This window comes from Meriones unguiculatus, chromosome 7, assembly GCF_030254825.1.
Source record: "Meriones unguiculatus strain TT.TT164.6M chromosome 7, Bangor_MerUng_6.1, whole genome shotgun sequence".
Taxonomy (NCBI): domain Eukaryota; kingdom Metazoa; phylum Chordata; class Mammalia; order Rodentia; family Muridae; genus Meriones; species Meriones unguiculatus.
This window is the reverse complement of record NC_083355.1, coordinates 37,175,169-37,201,842: the sequence shown is the minus strand read 5'-3', so window position 1 is coordinate 37,201,842 and position 26,674 is coordinate 37,175,169. Positions and strand designations below refer to the sequence as shown.

At 43.5% G+C, this 26,674-nt stretch overlaps 2 protein-coding genes and 1 non-coding gene across 3 annotated transcripts; 1 reads left to right on the top strand and 2 right to left on the bottom strand.

Annotated features, from left to right (window-relative positions):
• Positions 1-1,362: 1,362 nt before the first annotated feature.
• On the bottom strand, positions 1,363-12,782 carry Slfn14 (schlafen family member 14). The gene is made up of 5 exons (XM_021649029.2): positions 12,704-12,782; positions 8,955-10,015; positions 6,905-7,036; positions 4,666-5,383; positions 1,363-3,371 (listed from the first exon to the last, which is right to left on the bottom strand). The coding sequence occupies exons 2-5, from the start codon at positions 9,979-9,981 to the stop codon at positions 2,552-2,554; spliced, it is 2,697 nt and encodes an 898-aa protein (XP_021504704.2). The 5' UTR covers positions 9,982-10,015; positions 12,704-12,782; the 3' UTR covers positions 1,363-2,551.
• An 8,684-nt stretch (positions 12,783-21,466) lies between these two features.
• LOC132655638 (Z30 small nucleolar RNA) lies at positions 21,467-21,562 on the top strand. The gene has a single exon (XR_009593427.1). It is a non-coding gene; the product is annotated as a Z30 small nucleolar RNA (small nucleolar RNA).
• Positions 21,563-22,249: 687 nt separating this feature from the next.
• Positions 22,250-26,030, bottom strand: Pex12 (peroxisomal biogenesis factor 12). Its single transcript, XM_021649014.2, has 3 exons — positions 25,373-26,030; positions 24,556-25,106; positions 22,250-23,644 (listed from the first exon to the last, which is right to left on the bottom strand). The coding sequence occupies exons 1-3, from the start codon at positions 25,502-25,504 to the stop codon at positions 23,245-23,247; spliced, it is 1,083 nt and encodes a 360-aa protein (XP_021504689.1). The 5' UTR covers positions 25,505-26,030; the 3' UTR covers positions 22,250-23,244.
• Between the last annotated feature and the right edge of the window lie 644 nt (positions 26,031-26,674).

The window sequence follows — 26,674 nt, the reverse complement described above, 5'->3', positions numbered from 1 at the left end:
CTACTTACATATTTCCTAAATCATTTGAACAAAATTTAGACTAAGCCAGGCCTGGTGCTGCAGGCCTGTTATTCTAGCTATTTCTCAGGCTGAGGCAAAAGGATCACAATTCTAAGGTCAGCCTGGGCAATTTAGCATATACATGAGAGGCTGAAATTAAAGGTGTACACCCCCATGCTTGGCTAAAAATTATTTTTTTATTTTTTGCTAAAAATTGTTAATTTTTAAAGTTCCATTTGTGAACATGATCATCCTTTCTTTTCTCTGAAACTGTACTTACATAATGTCAAGGTTAAATAATTCATGCTTCAAGCCAGGCGTGGTGGCACATACCTTTAATCCCAGCACTCAGGAAGGCAGAGGCCAGGCTGGTCTACAAGGCAAGTCCAGGACAGCCAAGGCTACACAGAGAAACCCTGTCTCAGAGAGAGAAGAAAGAGGAAGAAACTTTAACTGATTCCTGCTCCTCTCCACAGTTTTCCGAGTAACTTCTTTGAGGCTCTTGATTAGCACGATTAGGCACAGCCCTGCTAAACAGGCTCCTTTGCAGTGTCAGCTGTTTCTGAGACATGAGGACTCATTTTATAATCAGGTGCTCATAGGACCTGAGCCTTTCCCCCTTCTAAAACAAAACAGAACAAAAAAAAAAACCTTTATATGTCTTCCAGGCTGAGGGTACAGGCATGCAATCCCAGCCCCTGGCAGTTACAAGCCCTTGTCTTAAAATGGAGTGGGGGGAGGTGGCACTGGAGAGATTAAGCCACTCTGTGGCTAAGAGAGAGACCAGAGGCCCCGAGTTTAACTTCCAGCACCTACGTGCAGTGGCTCACAACCAATTGTAACTCCAGCTCCAGAGCCTCCGTGGACACCTACACTCATGTGTATACACATACACATAATTAAAAAGAAAATAAATACTTTTTGATGGAGTGCTAGGGAGGTGGCTCAGCGTTAGAGGCTTGTCTAGCACGTACAAGGCTCTGGCTTTGACCCTTAGCACTGGGGCCAAAAGAAAACCTAGCACCACCACCACCCAAAGCTACAAGTTAACAAATATGATGATTGAGTATTCTGTGCCCTTCTCATCATCTCACCCCTTTAATCCAGCACTGCTATCTCTGTATGTGAATACACCAGTTTTTAATGTCTAGCTCTACTGCTAGGATACACAAAAGGTAGACTATGAGGTAGATGCAAAGTGTCAGGCACGATAACACTGACAATGTTAAGAGGAAGAAGCAGCCCCTAGAGAACATAAAGCTGACTGTAGATCTCACAATGTGTGTAAAATATCAAAAAGGAATAGGCGTAAACAAAACTGAAAAAAAAAATACACCTGGGCCATGAGATACTTAGGAGCTTTTTATTTTCCTTTTTCCATTTCTTAAGCTGATGTGATCATATTCTGTTGCCCTCTAAAAATGCCTTAAGAGTGTTACACCACAAGCAACTCTTTACCTTGGTTATTTTATTACACTAATTGTATTATCTATACTATTAAGGCCGTGCAGCAATACAAGGAGATAAGACAGAGAGAGAGCATTCTTGGCATGACTGGATGTCAGGGATTTTTCTGTTCAATCCATGCCTAGGACAGCTGCCCAATAGGTTCAGGCTGCCCCCATCTACTCTTACTGTAAGCTCTGCTCACATCATTTGGCTTCCTATGTTCCTGATGAATGTACAAACTAGGGAAACACCCCTAATATAGTTCACACTGTAAAGTAATGGAATGGCATTTTCACTCATGTGTTGTCTTCTGTGACCTTGGTTAACAGAAAGTCAACCCCAAAAGACTAGCTAGACCTGGTGAGAAAAGGAAAGCAAGTTTGGACCTGCAAAGCTTGAGCTCCACAGCCAGCATGAGATACTAGGTACTGCCTTCAAGACACCCAGCCCGGGATGGAGTGATGGCTCAGTGGTTAAGAACACTGTCTGCTCTTCCAAAGGACCTGGGTTCAATTCCCAGCATCCACATGGCAGCTCACAACTGTCTGTAATTCCATCTCCAAGAGATCTGATACCTTCACACTGATGCTCATAAAATAAAAATTAAATAAATTTTTACAAAAAAAAAAAAGACACCCAGCCCAACTGGTCTAAAGGATATTCTACCATCACTCCCCAAACAGCTACGGAGCCAGGAGCACACTAGAAACAGCAGGAGGTGGAGGCGTGATCGAGGATGGGATCAGGAGTGGAAGTGGCACCATAGCCTTGGAAATGAGTTCTGTCCAAAAGGTTCAGGAGCAGAGAATTTCATAAAATTTGCTTAGGATCTTTGGTTGACAGAAAGAAAGCTGGATTGAGTTGGGAAGATTGGAGGCACAGAACCAATCGTGCTTCTCTTGTCACCATCCAGGAAAGAGAAGTGAGCTGAGCAAAGGGCAGCCCACTGATTCATCCCAGAAAATACAGCTCCAAGCACATAACGATGTGCCTTCATTTCTTCACTGTGCCTTCATTTCTTCACTTGTATTAAAACGGATCGCCCATCCATCTGGGAGGAGAGAGCCCTCTTGTTTGTCTTCCTGTGTTATTTAGAATAGTTTCAGAAGGCTGTCCTTCCATACAGCAAATAGAGGTGTTTAATGGCTCTCGAGGCAAAGCAGAGTTTATGAACCCCCTCTGACTGCACGGATGCAAGACTAAGCCCAAACACAATATTCCGCACCATGCCTGAAAACTGCTGAACGCTATCTAAAATGATGCCATCGCTACAAACATCAGCAGCGCTGCTGAATGTAACCTCCACTGCCCCACGCTCCATTGCTCTTAGCAACGCATCCTTATATTGTCCTCTGTCTTCCTTTCTCCTGTACAGAATTGCTATGTCTTTGGGCAGATAGCCATCGTGGAACAGGCTGTGACATTTTTCTGCCACATAGTTGGCAATTTGTTCTGGTGTCAGGTTGGCCTTGATCTCACACACCCCAGGCAGAGCTTGGGCGTACATTGCTTCCTCATAGGGAGCCTCCTGGAACATTGCCAGGGTATCTGGAGATATGTCGGAGGGAGGGTTTTCTTGGATCCACTTCATTTCTTCTTTCATAACCTTTGCGATTTCCACAGCACAATGCATCTGGTTGGCGATAATTTTTCGAGGAAACTGAGCAGAAGGAGCAGGAAGGCCACTGTCATCTGCATGACAGATCTGGAAAGGATCCAGAAAAATCCAGAGGATCCCACGGTGAAGGCTGCCCCTTGCAGCCCCCTTCACTTTTGGCTGGGTGATGCTCTTAGCCTTCACATACCAGTCACCATGATGACTGCAGAAATACTCAGTCTCGTCCATCACTATATGTTTAATCTTTGGGAACTTGTCTCTCATGAAGGTCTTCCGGGTCACAGCTTGGCAGGTGACCTGTTGCCTGTTACCATGAAGAAGAAAACGGGGTGTCAGGCATAGAAACAAAGATAATGGGAGCTTTTCTTACTCTCTGGATTGGAAGTAGAGGCTAATTCTCCTTTGCAGACTGATTCACTAGCAGAGGCAGTGCAATAAAACCGCTCTGCTTCTAGGATAACCTACAGATAGAGCACACGCAGAACGTGGGGATTGTTTAGTTAAATCTTCACATGGAATTTTACTACGAAGTAGTTAGGCAGTGCAGTGGTTTGCACCTATAATCCCATCACTCAGGAGGCTGGGGATCCTGAGTCCAAGGCCACCTGGGCTACATAATGACTATCGGTCAATCTGGCCTACAAAGCAATGCTTGATCTCAAAAAAAAAAAAAAAAAGTTGAGAGATCTTGTTATTTCTACTGGTCCAGTTGCGATGGTTGGCAGGGGAAGGCAAGACCACTACAGTTAAATGAAATCTCAGAAGTAACTCATGCCTGTTCCTACTTCTTTAATGTGTCCTTTTAGACTTAGGGAACAGCCTCCTACAGGCATGTCATAATCTACACATGCAGAAGAGTTTTGTGCTAATTCAAATTTTGTCTAAAGCAAGCTTTGTTTCTTTACTTGTACAAAATCAGAAAATCCTTTTGGTTTTGGTAATAAAAACACCAATTGCTGAGTCCCTTCTAAAAAAAAATCACAGGGGTCTTCCTCTCTTGGGTTCATTTTCCTTTCATGGCACATTGTAGTATGCATATATGCTACACAAATATGCATACCAAATTTGGTTGCTTCTTATCCTCTCTAGGTTATATCCAACTAAGAGGGCACAAATTGTATTTAAGTTTAATTCCTGCTATATACAGTGACTAGCTTTACAACCAAACCACTAATTATCCAGCAAACAGTTACTTAAAGCGAGCAGGTTCATTTCTACTTTCCTTAGACCTAAGGCCACAGATAATGGGGAAATATCTCTACTTTTGTAGAGAGTCAAGGTTGGCAGGGTAGTATATTTCTATAACCTCAATACTCAGGAAGCTGGAGCAGGGGGATTGAGTTTAAGGCCATCCTGAGCTGAGGAGGAAGACTGTCTCAGAAAACAAACAGATGTCAAGCACCCTTAGCTTGTTTGGGGTTGAACGTGATAAATTCTCCATTCTGGAGCTCAACCTCATCTGTGGTTAACTGAAGTCTGTGCTAACTTCCACAGTGAAAAAGCATCATGGAACCTTAAACTCAAAAAAGCACAAATTACTTTTGTGACTCTGTTGAAAGGCTTTTTTTTTTTTTAAGTTTAGATGGTAAAATTCTCACATCACAAAACCCTTTAGGGAGTCATTTTCACAAACATAGAGGATCTCTTTTGGTTTGCAGTGGAACACATCCTTAATTTTCTCCACGATCTTTATGGCTAGAGCTGTCTTCCTGGTTCCTGGAAAGCAGTGGATGAACAGTTCTCGGGTTTCCTGGAGCTTCCTGGAGAGAGAGTTGCCTTGTTCTTCCGCACACTGCTTGAAAAACTCGCAGCCCAGCTGGTCACTCAGCACCGACCTGGAGCACAGTGAGACCAGCACAAGGGCCTGCAGCAAAGCCTCCACTTCAGCTCTGCTGGAGAGCGCGTAGGAGCAGGGGTAGTACACGGGGGACTCATCAGGGCTGGACCCTCCGCCGCCGGTCAGGTATATCTGCCTTGGAATGACACATACTTTCCCCGTGTAGCCTCCAATAGATTGTAGCTGCTGCTTTAACTGAAGGGAGGTATTCTGAGTATAGTCAGATCTTCCATTCCAACTGGGGTCTGGTAAGATGGTGTAGAGCACCAGGGGGCTGTTGACTGCCACCAAGAGAGCATCACACAGGACGTTCTGCTCTTTCGTTAAACCAATATCACCAGCCCAGCTTCTAGAAAGTATCACAACCCCGTGAGAGCAGGAACGTGTCTGTGCCTTCAGCAAGTCCTCCAGGCCATCATGATCTGAGAACAGCTTCTCACGCAGGGACTCTGGCTGAAATTGTAGGTCTTCCTGTGTCTCTGAAAAATCGAAGGAATGGAAGTTACCAAAACTTTAAAAAGCGCAGGGCTGCTCTTGCCCCCTGGTAGAAAAGGACAACTCTAGCCCGGAGGGAAGCTGTCAGTGAAAGTGCTACAGAGAACAGGCTCCTTGGAGCTCTTTCCTGGTCCCGGATGTCCACAGCTGGTGTGAAGGGACTCCTTTTTGCTAAGGGTTTTCTGGAAAATTGATGCTTTAGGGGAAGTAAAAATCTTCTTTTAGAATAGTAATTCTTTTTTTTTTTTAAGATCGATTGATTTATTATTTTTACAGTATTCTGTCTGCATGTACACCTACCCGCCAGAAGAGGGCACCAGATCTCATTATAGGTGCTTGTGAGCCACCAAGTGGTTGCTGAGAATTGAACCTAGGACCTTTGGAAGAACAGCCAGTGCTCTTAACCTCTAAGCGATCTCTCCAGCCCCTAGAATACTAATTCTTAACCACAAGTCTGAAGACATTTTATGCTATTATTACACATGTGTGCATGCCTGGGTGTGTGCGTGTGTGTGTGTGTGTGTGTGTGTGTGTGTATTCAGCATAGACTGAGGCCAGAGACAACTTCCAAAAGTAGGTTCTCTCCTTTGACTCTGTGGGGTCCAGAGATTAAACTCAGACTAATGAAACCTGGTGGCAGGTTCCTTTGCCCACCAAGCCATCTCACCAGCCAGTATGGTGTCTGGAGACTTTTTGATGTTACAACTACAGGGAGGCTCCTGGCATCTAATGAATAGAGGCAAGGGATACAGCTAAACATTGTGTAATTGACAGAACTCCCCCTCTGGGATGTGATTCAGATGTCAGTAGTGCGGAGGCTGAAAGAAGTTTGCTTTAGAAAGCGTTTGTGCAACCCTCTGACCACCTCTCTATTAAAGAGCCATGGCACCGTTCTCTTATGATAGAGACCCAAGAATCTCCAGGGCTTTCCATTTTGAAGGATAAAAAACATCGGTGGTTAGAATTCAATGCATTTGGAAGTGTAATGGAGATTAAGGACTAGGATTTAAGATCTCTCACTCACTCTTTCTTCTGTGTGTGTGTGTGTGTGCAGGCACGCGTGTAATTGTAGGACCATCATCTGCTGAGTCTTATAACATGACACTCTCAAAGAAAAAATGTTTGGATTACTTGCTATCAACTCCTCCCAGCTTAATTCATTGCTGGGTATTGTACTCAGGACCTTGCCCGTGCTAGGCCAACACTATCACAGAGCTATGCTTTATTTCATAAAACAATCTCAGCCGGGCGTGATGGCACATGCCTGTAATCTCAGCACTCAGGAAGGTAGAGGCAGGCTGATCTCTGTGTGTTCGAGGCCAGCCTGGTCTACAAAGTCCAGGGCAGCCAAGGCTACACAGAGAAACCCTGCCTCGAAAAACAAACCAAAATAAATAAAGTGACCTCGTCAGCTGAAATGAAGAGATAATACATGCACTGGAATGAGCGGCAGAGTGAGACCCCGTCTTGAAAAACCAAACAAAAACGAACAGAGATGGGTATACCTGGAAGCAAATGACGCTGCAGAGCCTCCTTATGTTCCAGGACTTTTGTGAGGTATGCTGGCCTTCTCGGTGCAGACAAAGCTGCTGACATCGGGCGAGCACTGTAGTCTGTGGCTGGCGAGTTGGAAGGAGCTAAATAAGTATACAGAAAGTGGTTCAGATACAATGAAAAATCGCAAGTGGAAGAACTCTGCCACTGTTCTTCCTATAATAAATAGGTGCATGGCCCAGCGCTGCCTCCCACAGCTGTGCTTGAGAAATGCTCAGGGGGTCTCAAGTATTTCACCTCCCAGGGTATAATTCATTTCAAACAACTGTCATGTCTCCTATCTCTCAAGAGGTGATGATCCCTAAGTTTCCTTCCAGCTCTAAAAGCTGATGTGAGGTGCCCCGTAAGAAGAAAGAGAAGGGCAAGGCAGTGGCAGTGCACACCTTTAATCCAAGCATCTGGGATACAGAGACAGGAGGATCTCTCTGAGTTCCAAGTCAGCCTAGTTTATAGAGTGGGTTCCTCCTAAGACTACACAGAGAAACCCTGTCTCAGAAAACTGAAAAAGAAGGAGGAGAAGGAGGCGTAGGGGAGGAGGAGGAAGCTACTAGACCCATGCTTTCTGCAAACGTCATGTGCAGCACAGTTATTTTAAGCTCTAGGACAGTGAGAAAAAGCACAACAATGCAGGCAAACTGTAAACCATGGCTGACACCTATGGAAGGATGGAGAAGAGGTGAAAGCCTTGTTGGCTGTTAGCAGCCACGTGGCCAAAGGGGGCAGCACAGGCTACAGTTGCTTTAAATCTCAATTCCAAGGTAGGACCGAAATGAAAGGCGAAGGCTCTCACTGGGGAAAGGAGGAAATAGATGAAACAAACTTGGAAAAAGAGAAAGGTTGGTGGCATGAAGTCTGTAATGACTGGCTTCATCTGTTCTGCTGTCAGAGATCTAATCAAACTGGGAGCTTCTGATTTTGCAAGCAAGTTGGTGAGCTTATTGTGAGTCTTTTATGGGCTGAATGGATATCAGCAAGGCTGACTCCAAACAATATTTAAGGAAAAATCACCATCAGTCCTCCTCCTGTAGGGTGATCCCCTGTCCCAGAGCATCTGTTTTTGCCTCATTCCCCCATGTTGTGGTGCTTCAGGCCCAATAGTTTAAGATATTTGCTTCTAGATTTACTGAAATGGTTCAAATTGGACAGACACACACACACACACACACACACACACACACACACACACATACACATGCAGAGTTTCCCTGGAAACACTTGGTGCAGTCATACTTAAATAGTGTTCTCTAAAGATTGTTTTCCCGGTGAAACTATTCTACGTAGAAATGAAAAAAAAGTCAACCAATTTTTGTCAATAGGGTTTTATAAGAGAGGACCTGACTCATTCCATTTTGAGACTGGGCCCAAAGCCAGATCAAAGTTCTTGCCACCCTTCCCCCTTTCCTGCTTGATAAGTTTCTGGAAAAAAAAAAAAAAAAACAGGAGATAGGCAGCCAATCAACTGCCCTGACATCTAGCCTGGGGCTATGTGAGGTGACTGTTCCTAAAGTCAGATCTTACCATGAACCCAACCAATCCTGGCAAGGATTACCTAACCTTGACTGGAAATCCCTTAGCTGGCTTTAAAAGGAGCCCTTCTGACTCCTCTTGAGGTCACCATTTTGTATGAATGGTGGTTGTCTCTGCAGAATAAAAGCTCTTTGCTTTCACATACTATTTGAGTCTAGGGTCTTCCTTCAGTGATTCTTGGACCCTTACATACAGTGCAGAAAAGGAACTCATTAATTCATTTCTGATGATATATGATAACTTGCTCCCAAAAGACTGAAATCCATTTTTTTTTTTTAATTTCAAAAAGATTAGATTCTGTGTCTTTGGAACTAAGCCTATTAGAAAAAGAACATTGTTGTGGGAGAGCTTTTGCAAACAATAGCACATTTCTGTTTTTGTTTTTTTAAACTAACCCATATGACAGAATAGCCTCTAAAGAAAAGAAGATGGTTCTTGCCCCAAAACTCAGCAATGCTTTCCCTCTCTTTTTACCTGGCTGAAGGTCCAGCATCATGTCCACCCATTGCTGAGCCACCAGCCTTGTGACAGTATTGTTCTTTATGATCCAGGAATCTGGGTCCTCTGCAAACACGACACAACAGAACGGCTGTACTTGAACCACACAGACATAACCATACAGGGCCTCTCTTTGGTAAACTTTCAAAATTTTGGTTGTGAAATTCACCTTGGGTTTTTCACGACAGAAGTGGTATGTGGGCAACTTTTCTATGCAGTTTTTAATTTCTGTTTTTAGTGAGTCGGGGTTCACTTTTTCTTTCTTACATCCAAACACTTCTTTGCTCTTATCATCAACCCCAATAATTATGTATCCCCCCTGAGTGTTGGCAAATGCAGAAACATAATGAGCTAGAGTCTCTTTAATCCGAGGAACAATCTTTTTGGTGGTAAACCTTTTAAACTCAACATGCGTTGACTCTGTGAAGTTAAGCTTCTCCTTGTAGTTGAGTCTATCTTTTTTAAAAAATTCAGAGGCGCACATCTTAATATCTTCCTCTTCCTGAATGGATCGGTTGAGGGTGCATTCCTGAGAATGTAACCTGGGGGGACCTCTTTGGGCTTTAGACTGTTTCTCTCTGAGAAGCCCCAGGGCACTGCTGGCAGTCAAGTTGATGGCAGAGGTCACATCCCTCTGGTATAAGTTGGAGCGTAAACTGCAAATCTTCAGTGGAATGCTGGAGGCATCTGGGCTCCACGACTTTACAAAAATCAGGAGGTCATGGTTCTGTTGTACATAGTCGAGGTGCTTCTGTGAACCTGACGGAAGGAGCTTTTGAAAGGAAGTTTCCAAATCCTGCCCCAGCCCGTGGCATCGGTAACTATAGTTTCCGTCATCTATCTCTGCTTTGATCACACCTCCTCCAGAATTCAGCAGTGCACACACAGCCTGGATGATACTTGAGTTCTCATGTCTTTTTAAGCAGCTATTGGTCATCTTCTTCCTGTTCTCTTCTCCCAAAGTCACTTTGCCCAGATACACAGTGATCTCAGCATAGGGCATTTTCTGTACTCCCAACAATAACAGAAAGGCGTTCCTACAAATAACAGGACAGGAATATTTCTGCATTAGTGAGAAGTTTAGAGATGACAATATTTTAAGACTATACATTATTGGAGATACATTTTTAAAATAAACATAATCTTTTAAAAGATAGTTAGTGGCACCAGGAATCGAACCTCCAGCCTTCCCCATGCTAGGCAACTGCTCTTCCACTGAATTACATCCTCAGCCTTCTTTTCAATGACCGTTTTCAGATGGGTCCTGCTGTCTCAGACTCCTAAGTAACTGTGATTACAGGCTTTTCCCAATGGTCCCAGCTTTGAAAATAATCTTTGATAGCATTGTTTTTTAAATAATTTTGCTAAATACACTTTTCAACAAGAATAGCCATAGATTTAAAAAGTGAACACAATAGTTTTCCACAACGGAAAAAAAAATTGCTAAAGATTTTAACCCACTTCCACTTAAAGCGGAGAAGCACCAACACTGAGTCCAGGTGTGAGGGGGTGGCGTTTAGCACAGGAGCTAAGTGAGTTGTTAAAACCTGCAGACAAGCAGGGCACAGTGGCACATTTGGGAGGCATTTCATGCAGATCCCCAAAAACTGGAGGCGGGGGGGCTATGACTCTGATGACTCCCTTTAGATCCCATTTCCCTAGCTGGGCTGCCCTGTCTGGCCTCAGTGGGAGAGGATGTGCCTAGTTCTGCAGTGACTTAATATGCCAGGGCAGGTTGGTACTCATGGGGGAATCTGTCCCTTCCCTGAAGAGGAAAGGGGAGACTGGGAGAAGGGGTGCTGGGGTGGAGACTGGGATGAGGGGAGGGGGCTGCAATCAGGATGTAAAGTGAATAAATAAATATTTTTTTTTTAAAATAAAGAATGTGCAGAAATAGAAGGTGACGCCAGCGGCCCTATTCAAAATTCAAAGGGTGAGGAAAAGAAGCAGTGGGAAACAAAGGAAGTGGAATTTGGGGTTATGTGCAGTAGGTCTTCTGTAAAAACAAACATCAAGCTGAGCATGGCAGCACATGTCAATAATCCTAGCACTGAGGAGGCCGAGGCAGGAGGATGAAGAATTTGAGGCCAGGTGTGTGGGTACCTGCTGATAACCCCAACACTCAGGAGGTGGAGGCAAGAGGATCAGCAGCTGCGTGCCATCCTTGGCTACAGGAAGTTCGGTGCCAGCCTTGCCTACATGACACCCTGACTCAGACAAGCAAATGAAACTAAAAGTATACAGCTCATAAAATGTGGTATTTCCTATGCTACTTCATATAGTTTGAAAGATCTTATTTCACTCTTGAAAGAATACCAGTTGATACCAAATGCAGAAATGGCTTTAGCTATTCACACATCTAACTTCACAAGACAGTGTGAATTTGTCACAGGCGGTGTGATGTGAGGCAGGAATTTGCCTTCCATTCTAGTTTTGCCTTGTACTATGGAGCCTCTAAGACTTGGAAAAGAGCCAGGCTGTGGTGGCACACGCCTGTAATCCCAGCACTCATGAGGCAGAGGCAGGCGGATCTCTGTGAGTTCAAGGCCAGCCTGGTCTACAGAGTGAGTAAGTTCCAGGGCAGCCAGGGCTACACAAAGATACCTCTATCTCAAGAAACAAAAACCAACAAAACAACAACAAAAAGACTTGGAAAATCACTTGAGCCTTTGGGACCTGGTTTCTAAATTGTTACCAACAACCTTTTGTTTTAAGTCTAGAGGGCAGCCATCTATGTTGAAATTATAGTTCTGAAGAAAACAGAACACTTGCTTATTAACTGGAGCCAAGTGTCCTCCTCTGGGAAAGACTGTCCACCTGCTGTCTGCACACAGAGGTCCTGTGCAGGTTGTTTACAGTCAGAGGAGAAAGCTGCATGCGGCTGGACCAAATCTTGACTGGTCACCAGCTTCCTCAGTTACCTTCCCCGGTGCATGTTAGAATCCCCCGGGGGGGACTAGTTCTTAGCATGGCAGCCTCTTCCATGGATACACATACATGTGCTCTTTGATGGCTCCATGGGGAAATTTTCCATTAATGTCCTGTTTAACCAACAGGATCACAAAAATATTAGAAAAATTTTGGTTTTTTTTTTTGTTTTTTGTTTTTTTTTTTTTCAAGACAGGGTTTCTCTGTGTAGCCCTGGCTGTCCTGGAACTAGCTCTGTAGACCAGGCTGGATTTGAACTCACAGTGTTCCGCCTACCTCTGCCTCCCAAGTGATGGTGGTATACCACCACTTTCAGTCTTACAAGGAATTTTAGAGACTGTCTTAATCCAAGTGTCTTGCTGGCCCTTAAATCTCTTCTCAGTATTCTCACGTCCCAAGGGCTTCCCACCCAACCGCTTGGCTCCCTCCGGTGACTAGTGATCTTCCAAAGCAATTCCATTCCATTTTCTGGAGCTCATCTGTTTGTAGTTTGCCTTCCTGGTAACTTTCATTGGTGGGGTCTATAACACAAATCTAAGTGTCTGTGGGCTAGCACAGCGTATGGTCTCCTGTCTCCCAAGTCTCAATGATGTTGCTCGGATGCTTATAACTACTATGGGATGACAGTGTTCTGAGATTCTAGGTCCAAGTGAGCATCCTTTCCACAAGTTTGAGAAGGTCTCACTCATCTTTCTTAACAAATTTCTTCTAACTATTATATACACCCAACCCTTCATACTCTCAGGCCTGAACTGTGTCCAAAATAATGATGAGATTAGAAAAAAACAATTCTTTACCTGGTGCTCTTGTTTCCTCCCAGTGCTCCAGTTCCTCATCTGCCTCTGGGTGGGATGTTTGTCTTCTGCTGAGGGCCCTGCTTCCCTGTGATATCTGCCTGGGAGGAACAGGAACTCTGCCAGAGTCCCGAGGCCGTCATGACAGTGAGCCACTGAGGAAGGCCGATAAGGGTGCTAGAACAGCCTATGTCATGGCAGATTAGCAAACTAAGGTCTGCCTCGGGGAGTGAATCAGGTCCTCAGAGTGGAGAAACATGGGGAATTCAAAGCGAGCAGCCAGAGTTCAGTTTATGTTTTCTGAAAGGCATGAGCATCGCTTTCACATGTAACACAAGCACTTCTTTCCTGGCTAAATTTGTTTGCAAAACTCTGTGCTCATTTTATTTTTTTATTTTTTGAAACAGGGGTCTCACTATGCAGCCCTGGATGGCCCAGAACTCTCTGTGTACATCAGGCTGGCCTCAGACTCACAGAAATTACTTTGCCTCTGTTTCCTGAGTGCTGGAGTTAAAGGTGTGTGTTACCATGTCCAGTTGCACTCATTTTAAATTAGGCTATTCTGTGATACTCATTGTGAGCAATGTTAGCTAATTTCATTATCTTCCAAATTTCTTGTTGTATTTTATTTACTTTTATCCTTTTTCCTGTTAAATTTTTTTAAATTTATTTTTAAAGGTTCCATACAAGTATATATGTTGGACATATTCCCTCTCTACTCCCTAGCCTCCCTTTTCTTGCCCCTCTACCCTCCTGACCAGTCCTTGAAAATTTTATTTCTGCTTTCATTTCATCTAAACATACCTGATTATATATATAAATATATAATATATGTATATATCATATATATATATAGAACCTAGGAACCAGGAATGAGAGGAAACATACAACATTTGTCTGAGCCTGGATTAATTTGCTTAATGTAAAATCATATCTGTTTTCCTGAAAAGTGATATAGTTGTTCTTTATGTGCCAAAATATTTCCACTGTATCTATACACTATGTTTTCTTTTTAATTTTTAAATTAAAATATAATTACATCATTCCCCCCTTTTTGCCTTCCAACATTTTCCATGCTACCTGTCCCTTGCTCGTTCTCAAATGCAAGGCCATTATTTGTTATTTTACACTCACACACAGTCCTGAATATATACACAACCTGATCAGTCCATATGATGTTTCTTATGTGTATATGATTTCAGCTCTGACCGCTTGGTATTGGATAACTAATTTGTGAGCTCTTCCCTGGGGAAGACCATTAATCCCCTCTCAGTATTTCATGGTTGCCTGTAGTTCCTTGTCTGTGCTTGAGGGCCCATGAGATTCCCCGCTTCCATCTTAGCACATCTTTCTATGTTGTCCTTGTTCAGTAAGCCTGTAGGTGAGACTTCATAGGTGAAGCTTCTCTTACATCACTGGGAGATGCAATCTCACACTCGACTTCCTGTTCGCGGATTCTTGCAGTCTTTCTGGCCCCTTTCTTTGGCTAAGACCCCAAGCCTTAGATGCAAGAGTTGCATTATAGGTGCAGCAGCTGCAGCTAGCACCACATGGTCACTTGTTCTCTTCAGTTTGATTGATTATGGTTTTCCGTGATGATTTCTCCAGGTGTTGCAAGGAGACATTTCTTTGGTAAGTGAGACCTATACTTATTTGTGGGTATAAGGATAGATATTTAGAATGTAGTTGGGGATTATGCTGGTTCAGTAAAGCAGCAGTTGTAGATTCTCCGCCAAGATCAATGAATTCACTTGCCCCATGTAGCTGACTAGGTTTCTAGTACCAGGCATGGTTTCTCCTTTGACGTCAGCCTGATGGAACTGATGTTGAACCTCTTTCTGTTAAAAAGAAGAAGAAAATAAAAGGAAGAAGAGGAGGAGGAGAAAGAAAGAGAAAGAGAGAAAGAAAGAAGGAAAGAGGGCTGTAGAGATGGCTCAGAGAGTAAAAGCACTGGCTGCTCTTCCAGAGGACCTGGGTTCAATTCCCAGCAACCACATGGTACCTCACAACTGTCTATAACTCCAATTCCAGACACCCTCACACAGACATATATGTAGGCAAAAAACAAACAAACAAACAAACAAACAAACACAACCTAATGTACATAAAATAAAAATAAGCCATTTTTAAAAGTTAAAAAAAAATCAAGAAAGAAAAACTGTGGGGACTGGAGATATGTCTTACTTAGCAGTTGGGAGTATTTGCTTTTTCAGATGTCTTTGGCTCAGTTCCCAGAACCCATCCGCTTGGTGGCTCACTAGCATCTATAACTCTAATTCCAGGCAATTCAATGCTTTCTTCTGACCTCTTCAGACACCACATGTATACAGTACATGGGCATACATGTAACCAAAACACCCATACACATAAAATAAAAATAAATCTTTAAAATAAATATACCCCACACATTTCTTATATTTTAAGTCACCAAGTTTGTGGTAATTTATTATGACAGTCACAGGAAACTAAACCTCATCCTAAATGAAGTCAGGAAAGCAGGGGTACATGAGTAGAACACCAACACTTGGGAGATAGAGTCGGGAGGAGCAAATGTTCAAGACCAGCTACAGCCATGCACTCACTTGAATGAGAATGACCCCTATAGATTCATGTATTTGAGTACTTGGTCCCCAGCTGATGGAATTGTTTGGAAAGGATTAGGAAGTATAGCCTTGTTGGAGGTGTCACTGGGGTGGCCCTTGAGGTTACAAAAGACTCAGGCCATGCCCACTTAACTCTCTCTGCCTCCTGCTTTCAGACAGGGATGTAAGCCCTGAGCTACTGCTCCAGCACCATGTGTGCCTGCCTGCTGCCATCTACCCACCATGATGGTCATGGTGGTGTCCTCTGAAAATGTAAGCCCCCAATACATTATTGCTTCTAAAAGTTGCCTTGGACATGGGGTTTTGTCACACCAATAGAAAAGTAACTAAGACAGGATACACGATTCCATCTGAAAAACAAAGATAAAAATTGAACTCGTTAAGCAACAGTGTGTTTCTGCTCCAATTTGTGATGACAAAATGACATTCTGAAGTAGGTCTCTGGACACCCTTATACTATATATCATTGTTGCACTTAGCTTGAGGCTGTTGCCCTGAAAACTGATTGCTGATTATTCTTTGCTCATGTTCGGCTGAATGGAGTTTCTAGGAGATGAGGCAAAAGGATACCATGACACATGATCATCCCAGCAACATAGAAAAATCTCAGCTTGAACTTTTACTTATTTCACGTCTAACTGAATCTACAGTCTATCAGTCTTAATTCCCAACTCCGCCTTTGCACTGAAAAACCACTCTTACTCATTTCTAGAGGGTTATAAATGACCACTTTTTTTTTTTAAACTGGAAATGTGTTTACTAAACACTTGGGGCTGCCCTGGAAACTCTGTATATCACTCTGTATAAGAAGAAATCAGGGGCTTAAAAGCAGGTTTGTCTAATTCAAATGATTCAATAAGGATCCTGGGTCGTTTGAGAGCTTTAAACATCAGGAGTCTTCCTCAGTACCTTCTTTTCCTTTCTGTCCAACAGAAAGAACACTGTTTGGGCAGAAGTGCTGGGAATTGGGTTATTTTTCCCTTTTTATTCTTCTGCAATGTACTATTGGTGGCAGGTGTGCATGTGTGCTAGTGTGTGTGTGTGTGTGTGTGTGTGTGTGTGTGTGTGTGTGTAGTGTTTCACATCATTAGAAGGAGTAATAATGGAAGATGGACTAAAGGGAATTTATTTTCCTTCCTAAATCTTCTTCATTTTAGGTCTCCTAGATATAGTTTGTCAAGCCAGGGAAGACCTCACATCTCGGCTTTTGTATCTGCAAAGCTAATGTTCTTGATACAAAACAACTTGAAACCAGTAGTTTGAAAAGCATGTTTTCCTAGATGTTGGGAAAATTATCTGGTCACGATAGTGATGATTATCTAAGAACTCCAGTCCCCAGTTTATTCAAGATGAATTCCTCAGGGCTGGGGAGATGGCTCAAGATCCTGAATTCAATTCCCAGAAACAACATGGCTCACAAACATTTATAATCAGTTGTGGTGCCCTCTTCTGGTGTGCAGGCATACATACAGGCAGAATACACAATAAAATCTTTTTAAAAAATGTATTCCTTCTGTTTATCAACAGTGGTAGTTCTGGCACACACAGCCCAAATACTCAGCAAACACAGTGTCAGGACTGGTGAAGAAAAAGGCTAGTCTCTTGAACCCTCATGTCTCCACCTCACCCTCAGTTCTTCCAGAGATGTCTGGAATGGAATAAAGTGTCCATTTACCAAGATCAATGGTCCTGGACATTACCTAACTCTGGGTGAGTTTCCTTGCATTCATTCTTTCACTCAGTAAGCTACTTCAGGGGTACCTATGTTGTTCAAATCCTAGCTCTGCCATATTCTGGCTAGTAGACTTTGGTTAAACTTACTCAAGCCTCAAAACCATTCTGTGCAAATCAGAGATAATATTGTCTTCTCTGCTATATGAAAAAGGGGTGAGGTGATACACATAAAGATTCATCCATGGCCTTACATCAACTTTAGTAATCAGCTATTGAGCAATTAATTACTATATTCCAAACACAACAACCTCTTTATGATAAAATTAAAACAAAACAAAACTGCCCTCTGGTGACTGCTTCACTTGGGCCAAATATGCATCTTTTATTCTCTCGTTTCATTCTACTACCTTAAAAGACATGGGTTATTTTCATTGTCCTATAAATGGCAAAACAGTTCAACAAGATAAAGTTCAAGGTTACTCATCCAGTAAAAAGCAGAACTGGGATTTGAACACTGGCCTTTCTGCATCCAAAGCCCATCTACTCTCATTCTGCTACACCACCTTACTGATAGCTGAGAGAATAAGACGTGTCCCATTCATAAGCTCCAGAGAGAAACCATGTATTAATGATCCTATTAACATCAATGAGCACTCAATGCAGTAGACATCACTCTCGTTTACCTTATGACTGTTAGACACTATGATTAACCTAAAGAATCAAAAGCTTAAGATTCTTTGTGTAACTATAATCTTTGTGTGTGCATATGACTAACGTACTCGAGTCATTCCAGAGAGCTAGCTATGTACTGATGAGTGACAACAGTAGTGTTTATGAGAATCCTAAATGACATGATGTGTAGGCTAGGACCAAACTGGGAAAGAAGACAGAAAAGGGGGAAGATAAAACAGGCAGGGAAAACAGCACATACAAAGGAACACTCTCTTTACTGTCTTTTGTCCTTCAGCTACTAGGTTTAAAGATGATCTTAGAGCAGACATGGATGGTCTGGTATAGATGACACTTTGCTCCTTTCTGCTCTCTCCTTTATTTCTTCAAGTCCTTTTGCCCACCTCTATCACTCATCACAATCTCATTTGCCATCTCTCCATTTCCACTGCCATTATCACTTAGGCTCTGCTTAGCTCTTGAGATCGATTTCAAGGTGCTTGCACTAACTCTGCTCCAAACACAATTGCACACTGTTTCCTTAAATATTATTCTAATCACTTACTTGGCCTCTCTAGTCAAGTCTCCCACTACTCTGAGTATCCTGATGCCTACATCCAGCCAGTTACTCTTCTTAGCAAAATCTCAGCCTGGCTTTCCAATCTCCTACCACATCAATAATACTGACAGGAGTCCTTAAGCTTTGCAGTGACTCAGAATCGCTCCTGGAGCGCTTATTGAAAATATCATCCTGGACTCAGACCTGAAGTATCTTATTGGGACGGTCTGGGGTCACAATCATTTTGGGGTTTTTACTGTTTTACTTTTTTATGCTGGATGATGTCTGTATTAACAGGTTTCCCTTTGTGTTTCTAAAGCTCACAGAATTTTGAGAAACACCTCCAGGGTCTCTATCTCTCTCGGGTCCCTCCCTGCCTCCCTCTCTCCAGGGTCTCTCTTTCTATAGTCCTGGCTGTCCCGGACCTCTCTATGTATACCAGGCTGGCCTCAAACTCACAAGATACCCTCCTGCTTCTTCCTCAGCAGTACTGGGATTATAGGCGTGCACCACCACGTCCGGGCAATCTCCTAATTTTTAAGGCTTTTAAAGACCTAGATGAACTGCCACCGTTCCTAGGAAATCGTGCGTGCTGGTCTTGCCAACTTGATATTTATTTAGCTGCGCTGTTCTCGGGGCACCTTATTTAAAATGCGCGAGACTAGGGTTTGATTACCGACACCGAGGTAGCGGCTCAACCGCCTGGAACTCCAGTCCCAGGCTATCTGACATCTGTTTCTGACCTCTGAGGCCTCTGCACGGACATAATGCACAGACATACATGCAGGCAAAATACAGATGTATAATCATAAATCTTTTTTTAAAATCTGTCTTTTAAAATGTTCTCCTCTCTCCCCACTCTCTATTGAGGCAAATCACAATGCCTAACAGTCGTCCAGGGTCCCATGAACAGACAACTCTAGGAAGGAGAAAAACAGCATCGCTTTTTGTACAGAAAACTACAGGCCTAACTCGCAGAACACAGACCCGGATGCCTACAAGAACCGGAGAAGCAGATTACACTAATGTAATTTCGCCCTCCAATTGGCTGCTCTTCACGCCAGCCCCGCCTTATGGTTGCCCTCGTGACGCTCAGGCTGCCGCGGGATTGGCTGGCTGGCGCGCGGGGCTGTGGGATGCAGACCCGCAGAGGCGAGGGCAGAGGGCGCAGGAACCCTGTGTGTGTCCCGGACGCAGTGTCCCAGGGCTGGGTTTGGTTGTGCTCTGCAGCCCGGAGCGCGTCCTGATTGTCCAGGTCCGAGACTGAGGAATGAGGAGTCCAGGCCGGGTGCCGATTCAAGCCCCGACTCCGGCCTCAGTCCCGTTTCCCCACCAAGAATGGCTTCAGTCTCGCGAAGTTGGTGGGGTTTGGACTTTATCTCTTTTTGCTTTGGGAACCTACTGTGTGTAAGCTTTCGCTGGCCTGCAAAGGAATCTAAGGCGAGCGCCATGAGTTAGAGGATGGGACGATGAGAGCTTGGAGATGCCCGAGGTATGGTCCTTACCCGCGTGACAGGTTGGAGGTAAGCTGGCATTATAAACTGTGCTGATGCTTTTCTAATGGAGGACCGTAGGGCTCAGTGGGGAGGGCTGCTTACTGAGGTCATTTACTGAGCACCTATGTTTCAGGCTGGTGACACTGTCCCGGTGCTTCAGGAGCTCAGTGGGATGGGGCTGGCGGGAGAGACCGGGGAAAATGGTGAGCTGGTGGTGCATAGTTGACATGTGCTAATTGCTGCTCTGGAAGAGAACGCTGTGGAGGTCAGAGGAGACCGGCTATGGTAGTTCAGGGCATTTAACGGGGAAAGTGATATTTGAGTAGCTCCAGAAGTATACTCTCACTTTCTCCCGTTGAGACAAATGAGGAAAGAAGCTTCAGGTGGAGTGTACAGAGGAAGAGAACCAGGAGAACGTAACTGCTGGGCGTGGCGGGAATTTGGGTTCAGTTATCGCGACTATCTGGCTCTTCAAGTGGAATTAGGTCCACACACTTTGCTTCCGTAATTCAGAGGAAGGGTAGAGCCTTGCTTTGCGATTAATTGGAATAAGGCCTCATGCAAAAAGTGGCGGCGTGGAGGGTCACAAACTGGAGAGGCAGAACTGAATGAATTGCAGGGCTTCTAAGTTTGAGAACTTAGAAATACGTGGTCTGTAAAATTCGTTAGGGTTATGTCATTAATTAGATACAAATTCATTTGGGTTTATTTTTGGACTTTTTAAATTTTAAGACAGGGTCTATATAGCCCCTGCTGGCCTCAAACTCAGGATCCTTCTGCCTCAGCCTCCCAGAGCAGTAGGATTACAAATGAATATCCACCTGGCTTTATTTTTGTTATTGTTGTCTTTCTGGGAATTGACCTAGGGCTTCACTCATTGGTTTTGAAATCCCTTGAATGCCAAGTGATTTGGAATTATTTCCTGGGCCATGGGGAGTAATTGGATGTTTGGTAGTGTCTGAATCACACTTTTATAAGTTTAAGGTCAGTGTGTACATGTGGTGGAGCCCAGGGAAACCAGAGGCAGGAGACTGACTGAATCACATTTTTGTCAAACAGATGAGCTGTAAAGTCAGTTATTGGTTTGCTGAAAGAGCAGTCAGTGCTATTAACTGTGTGCTAGGCTTCTAACTCTTTGGTTCAAGTAGCCTCCTGTCTTATGCCCTGGAGTAGCTGGGGCTTCGAGCACAAGTCACTGTGCCAGACATTATAACTATATTTTTAAAATCTTCGGTGGTAGTTGAATTCTATGTTAAATGATGTATAATTTTGTAGAAAATCTTTTCTATAGCTACCACTTTAAATTACTGTCTTTTAACAGACATCCCTAAGATTTTTGTTAAAATAAATGGAGATTGGACTTATTTAAATAACAAAATTTTTGTTGTTTTGAGACAGTCATGCTCTGTATGTACCTTTGAGTTTTGTCCTGGAACTCTCTATGTAGACCTCAAATTTAGAGATCCCACGGCCTCTGCCTGTCAAGTGCTGAGATTAAAATTGTGCATCGCCGTGCCTGGCTCTAAAAATTTTTTTGAGTGATAAATGTTTTGCTACCCTGTTGTGACAACAAAAGTCCCTTACCCACAAAATTTGTTTTAACTTTTTGTATAGCAGTTACTTACCACATAATGTAAAGTATTTATTGCAAAATCAAAATTAAAACATCTAAAAAAAAAGCAGCTTTTCTTGTTATGTAAGCCTAAATTTTTTGGATATGAAAATAGGTAATATGTAGGTAATCCAGGGAGGTGAAATAGGACACAGCAATGATGAGTGAAGTATAGTCTGACCTGGTATTGCCATTGCTTTGGCTCTGGCTTTGACCAGGGCATGATCCCTTAATCTTCTCTCTGAGCTGATTCTGCTTATCTTACCACACAGGTGTATTTGAACCTATGTGGATAAGGGCTTATTATGTGTAACAGTATTTCTTTTGTATCCTTTGAATTACTGATACTTTTGTGTTTTCCTTCTTAGGTCCAGGTGAGAAGTCAGGGCTGAAAACTTCATGGAGGATTCATCATTTCTGCCCTGAATTGGAATCAATTCCTTATTGACTTATTACTGTATTAAAAGTGTTTTAATTAACTATGACATTTGTTTGGGTAAGACTTTTGTTTTGGTAAGGTTTTGTAAGTGTTTGTAAATGATTGTATTCTCTTCTCCTGGTATACATAAGCTTTAATATTTTTAACTCCACAGGATGGATTATCCACTTTAAAACTTAGTACTACGTTATATCATCTTTATGGTGTCAGAGAATGCACTCTCAGTTGCCAGCATGAATCACAATATTACATCAGGCACTTATAAATTATTTTCATCCATCCTTCATTAATGATTTTTCAGAAGCTGTTTCTTCACCAGCTTGTCCATCCACTGTCATAAATTTTCTTAAACAAGCAACTGAACTGTTGTGTTTCTGGTAAATGCTATTTCATATAATGGGGTATTCTTGTTAGAACAGTATTTTTGTCCTAATTATTGGATTTGTCTTTTTAAAAAGCAAAACTTTAATCAATACAGAAATACTTCAAGTCAAAGGTGATCTGAATGAAATTTATTTAAACCCCTGAAGTAATCTTTTGAGTTTCCACATAATCATGACAGCATGGAACAATTCTTTCTCAGAATCATGTACTGTTAAAATTTACTTAAATGTTTCATAGAAACTTTCATAATACCTAGGATGATTCATGTCAATTGAGCAAACTACCAACTGAGAAAACTCAGAAGAGCAAGCAGAAAGCTCTTGCTCATATTTAAATATTCATTAGATAGGCATTAGAGAAATACTAGATAAGTGATTTACTGCATCTCACCATTGCTTGCTAGCTTTCATTCCTATTGAAATTTCCAGACTCCTTCTTTTAAACAAACCTTACTTTTCTTTAACCTGTTTCCAAGATGGGCATAGTTCATGAAGGAATCTTCAAAGGTTGATAAGCTGTAGTAGATGTTAATATGGTCATGGTATATAGAAGGGGCTTTTCTCTAAAGTGTTCCTAAGTATTTCTGTAAAGAGGAAGTCCATGTTTCATATTGTATGCAGTCTGATAAAACCTGTACTTCACAGAGAAATGTTTTCTAAAGAGAAGGTCTGCTTCCCAAGGCACTTGCTTTCTAAGGTCTAACCAGGGTTCTCCTGTAAGATTTTATCTCTCTTAATTGGTCTCTCACTTTTGTTTTACTTTTTGACAGTCTCCCTATGGTAGCCTAAGCTGGCCTTGAGTTCAAAATCCTGTCTCTATCTCCTGATTCCTATTATACTACCTTATCCAACCGAGAGCCTTGCTCTTAAGGAGGTGGTCTTCTTTAGTCCACCTCTGCATTGGCCCTCACACCACCTGTAATCCTGAATCCCCTGCTTAATGAGGTTGTAGAGAGCAAACCAAGAGATTAGGATCAAGTGGTATACCCTTTTAAAGGAATCCATATAGTTACTGAAAGTTAGTGTAGTTATGAATTAGGGAAGTAGCAGTGTTGTCTGCCACAGTAACAGTCTTGTGGACTGAGCTGTGAGATATGTACTAATTTCCTTCAATTTTCTGGAGAATAGAGTTTGATTAGATGCTGGACTTCCGTTGGATACCCTGTAATGGGACAGGCTTGATGACTCCTCACATAATTAAACACACAGCGGTAACAGAACACATAGCCGGAGGTGGCGAGAACCGTATCGTTCACCCGAGTTTTACGACACAGTGGGCACACTGTCTTCATTTTGGGTAACAGGGGAGAATCAGAGTTGTAGTCTAGGTGTACAGGTGGCGGTGGGGTAGGCAGGGCAGTCAGTGATTTGATGGTTTCTTGGTTCTCTGAAGAATACCACCAGTCAAGGAACTGCAGGAAGAACACACCCACCGAGAGGCCAGTAGAGAGGGACAAGGCAACACCCCCCACAGCTTTCTTCAGAACTGACTTTATCTTCTCTCCAATGCTGTCGGGAAAAGAGAACAAGGGGCAAAGGAAATAGTTTGTGTGTAGTCTTAGGGTAACTTCTGTAAGTGCAGTTTCTATAAGTGCTGGACTGGAGGTCTGTTGTGAGAAGGTCACTCATCTAACTCCTCATCCTACGTGTATGCCTAAACTCTGGTGTTTTGGTCCTTAAAGAACTTGATGTTTGTGTCTGCTTGTCTGTATGTGTACCACATGTATGCAGGTACCATATGGGCTAGAAGACCTGGGGTTACAGGCAGTTGTGAACTGCCAAATATGGGTGCTGGGACTCGGTCTCTGGTCCTCTGGGAAGACTAGTACATGCCATTCACATAATCACTGTGCTGTGTCTCCAGATCCCCGAACTGTGTTGAACCACAAAAGGTTAGGTTTTGATTTGAGAAAGGTATTTGGGAATTTTTAAGTGGAAGATAATCCATCCAGAAAAAGTAGTTCCCTTAAAAAGTAACTTAGCAGCGTCAAAAAAGTGCACTGAGACACAGACTTGTTTGAACCTGTGAGAGAATGAGCACTAGCTAGAGGCAATGTGGCACCCTGATGAGAAGTCTAGCATTGTGTTGCTCTGCCTTGAACCTAGGCTCTGCCATCTTCTGGGAAACAGTTGGTTTCCCAGCTGTTAAATGAAGCCATTACATTTAATCCATTAGGTTGTGATAAGGCAAAAGATAATGTACGCAAAGCAAATGCCTCCTGTGGGGCCTTACATACATCAAGCATGCACAAAGGTTTGGCTGTTATGATGAGAAAGGTTACCAGGATGGTGGCCTTTGTCTTGTGGATGTGAGGAATAATTTTTCTATGATTTAACAAATAACTGGGATAAACCGGATGATTAATGTACAGTTTTACGTTTTGTCAATGAAACGGTTTTAGAAAACGTTAAGGGCTTACCTTCTGGGCTCCTGCATCTCACTGGCTTCAGCCAGTCTGTGTTTGATAGCTTGTAGGTCCTGAGCTGTCAGTCGACCTAGCCGGACTCCAGCCAGTTTCAGTAGGGGAGAGTGATGTTCAGCTTTCCCCAGAATGTAGCGAAGTTGCTGTGTAAGAAACCAGCCTTCCCAGGCCATGTTAACAAATGGGTAGGCCGCCAGGAAGGCTCTGTAGAATCGTTTCCAGTGAGAAGAAGGGGGGTGAATAGAATATTCGTCCTCTTCTCTCAAACTAGAAGCCAACTTCTCCAGCTTCACTTTCAGATAGGGAAGAAGAACGAGGAACACAGCAGATTTCCAGAGGTGCTCCTTGGGAAGACCAGCAGTGGCTGGTCTCTGAAGCTGCTTCGAGCTCCCTACTACAATCCGTTTTAAGCCATAAAAGTGTTCAGAAAATGAGGCACTAGTTCTAGAAAGATAATGCTGCTGGAGCAGAAAGTCTAACAGAGTGAAGATTTCATCAAACCACCTCCAAAAGAAGCCATAGAGTGCAGGATTTGATTCTGCAAGAACCTGAAGCAAAAACAAATTCATTTTCAGTTTATATTCATATTACCCCTGTCCTTCTAAATTCAACACATCTGGCTTCAATAACTCGCTTCTGGGATATAGTCTAGCTCCCTGAGGTCCGAGGAATTAAGAGCAGGGCTCTTTGACTGGATGTCCAGTAAATCATGGATGTGAGTGACACAAGTCGATCATTGCAAACTTAGGGTTACTAGTAACATGTTTGGAGTTTTATCCAGTCGTCCCTGAATCCTTTTGGAGAAATACCTTACCTTGACCACGTGCTGAAGAGCGGGTCTCACTGCTGTCATTAAACTGTCCTGTGCTACCACCTCAAAGATGGATGGCTGGTCGTCCGCCACCGCCACCGAAGCAGTTGTGATGTGAGCCCCGTGCTCAGCCATAGTGTCCTGTGTGCACTGGGATTCGCTTGTCCCACAAACACTCTAATGAGCATGAACTTGTTTTGTATCAAACGAGTGCTGAGTCTCAATCCTTCTGTATGGTACCCGAAACAAATTTAATTTTATACGAGTGAAAAATAAACTGGGGTAAATAAATAAGAGTTATACGGAGGCGCGGGGGGTGGGGAAGGAGTCTCAAAGTTAAGGACTGTTAACTCCGAAGCCGGGGGGTGGCATGTGGGGACTGGGGAATGACTTGTCAAATGCTGCACCTCACAGGGCAGAGCGTGACTCGAAGGAGACAGGCGTGGGCCAAAGAATGTGTCGCTCGAGCTGAAATCCCGGAGCTCCGAGGCCCGGCTCCGGCTGCTGGCTGGGAAGCACGCGTCCTTGCTTGCTGACCTCGGGCGCGGCGCAGGGGACCCGTGACGCCACCTGTGAAGGGAGGCCTGGGCTTTGTGACAGCAGCTGCACCCGGAAACAGAAGCTCCGAGGACCTCCGCACAGCGGGCGGAAGACAGGCGCTCTAGCGTCGAATGCGGCCCCAAGCCGGAACTCGGGAACTCTATGACCAACAGGGACTTCCGCTTCCGCCCCTCTGACTTGAATCCGGCGACGGGCTACTGTGGTGGGTGGCTTGCTTTCCTGGTTAGCTCTGGTGGAGGGCCATACTCAAGCCTCTGCGCCGAGCTGGGCCTCCTGCCTGACACCTGTTTCCACGGGAGGTCGAGCTGGGAAGGAAAGATGGGCAGGTTCTTTCTGCGCAGGCCCGGCGCAGGTGGTGCTTAGCTCAAATTCGGCCCGAGAAGTTGAAGAGACCGAAGCTCAGCTCTCATATAGTCAGTTATCAGAAAGCTTTACTGAAAGGAAAAAGATTCTCCTTGTCCACCAGAACTTAGGATGATTACTTTCCATACAGGCTGGTAGCTTAATTTGTCTTCGAGATGTAAAGTTTAGTTATAACTCTAGGCACATTCTGCTAGATGAAATGGATTGCTGCCGTTCGGCTCAGTAGCTATGTCGTATTAACGATGCCGATACAGTGCAGGGATCCTGATCCTCGAGGTACTTTTCGAGTTGTATACCAAAATGGTTTGCAGAGTCCAGATTGTGTACTTAATTTGGTTTGAGTTTCGGATAGAGATAACGGAATTTGAATTAGTTCACCTC

What these genes read in the sequence shown, in the direction of transcription:
- Pex12 (XM_021649014.2), bottom strand. Translation starts at nt 25,504, where the DNA reads ATGGCTGAGCACGGGGCTCACATCACAACTGCTTCGGTGGCGGTGGCG. An exon ending in CTCTTCAGCACGTGGTCAAG is followed by an intron (nt 25,107 to 25,372) that starts GTAAGGTATTTC and finishes TTTTTGCTTCAG; the next exon opens with GTTCTTGCAGAATCAAATCC. An exon ending in GAGATGCAGGAGCCCAGAAG is followed by an intron (nt 23,645 to 24,555) that starts GTAAGCCCTTAA and finishes TTTTCCCGACAG; the next exon opens with CATTGGAGAGAAGATAAAGT.
- Slfn14 (XM_021649029.2), bottom strand. Translation starts at nt 9,981, where the DNA reads ATGCCCTATGCTGAGATCACTGTGTATCTGGGCAAAGTGACTTTGGGA. An exon ending in GATGCTGGACCTTCAGCCAG is followed by an intron (nt 7,037 to 8,954) that starts GTAAAAAGAGAG and finishes ATACTTATTTAG; the next exon opens with CTCCTTCCAACTCGCCAGCC. An exon ending in GCAGCGTCATTTGCTTCCAG is followed by an intron (nt 5,384 to 6,904) that starts GTATACCCATCT and finishes TCGATTTTTCAG; the next exon opens with AGACACAGGAAGACCTACAA.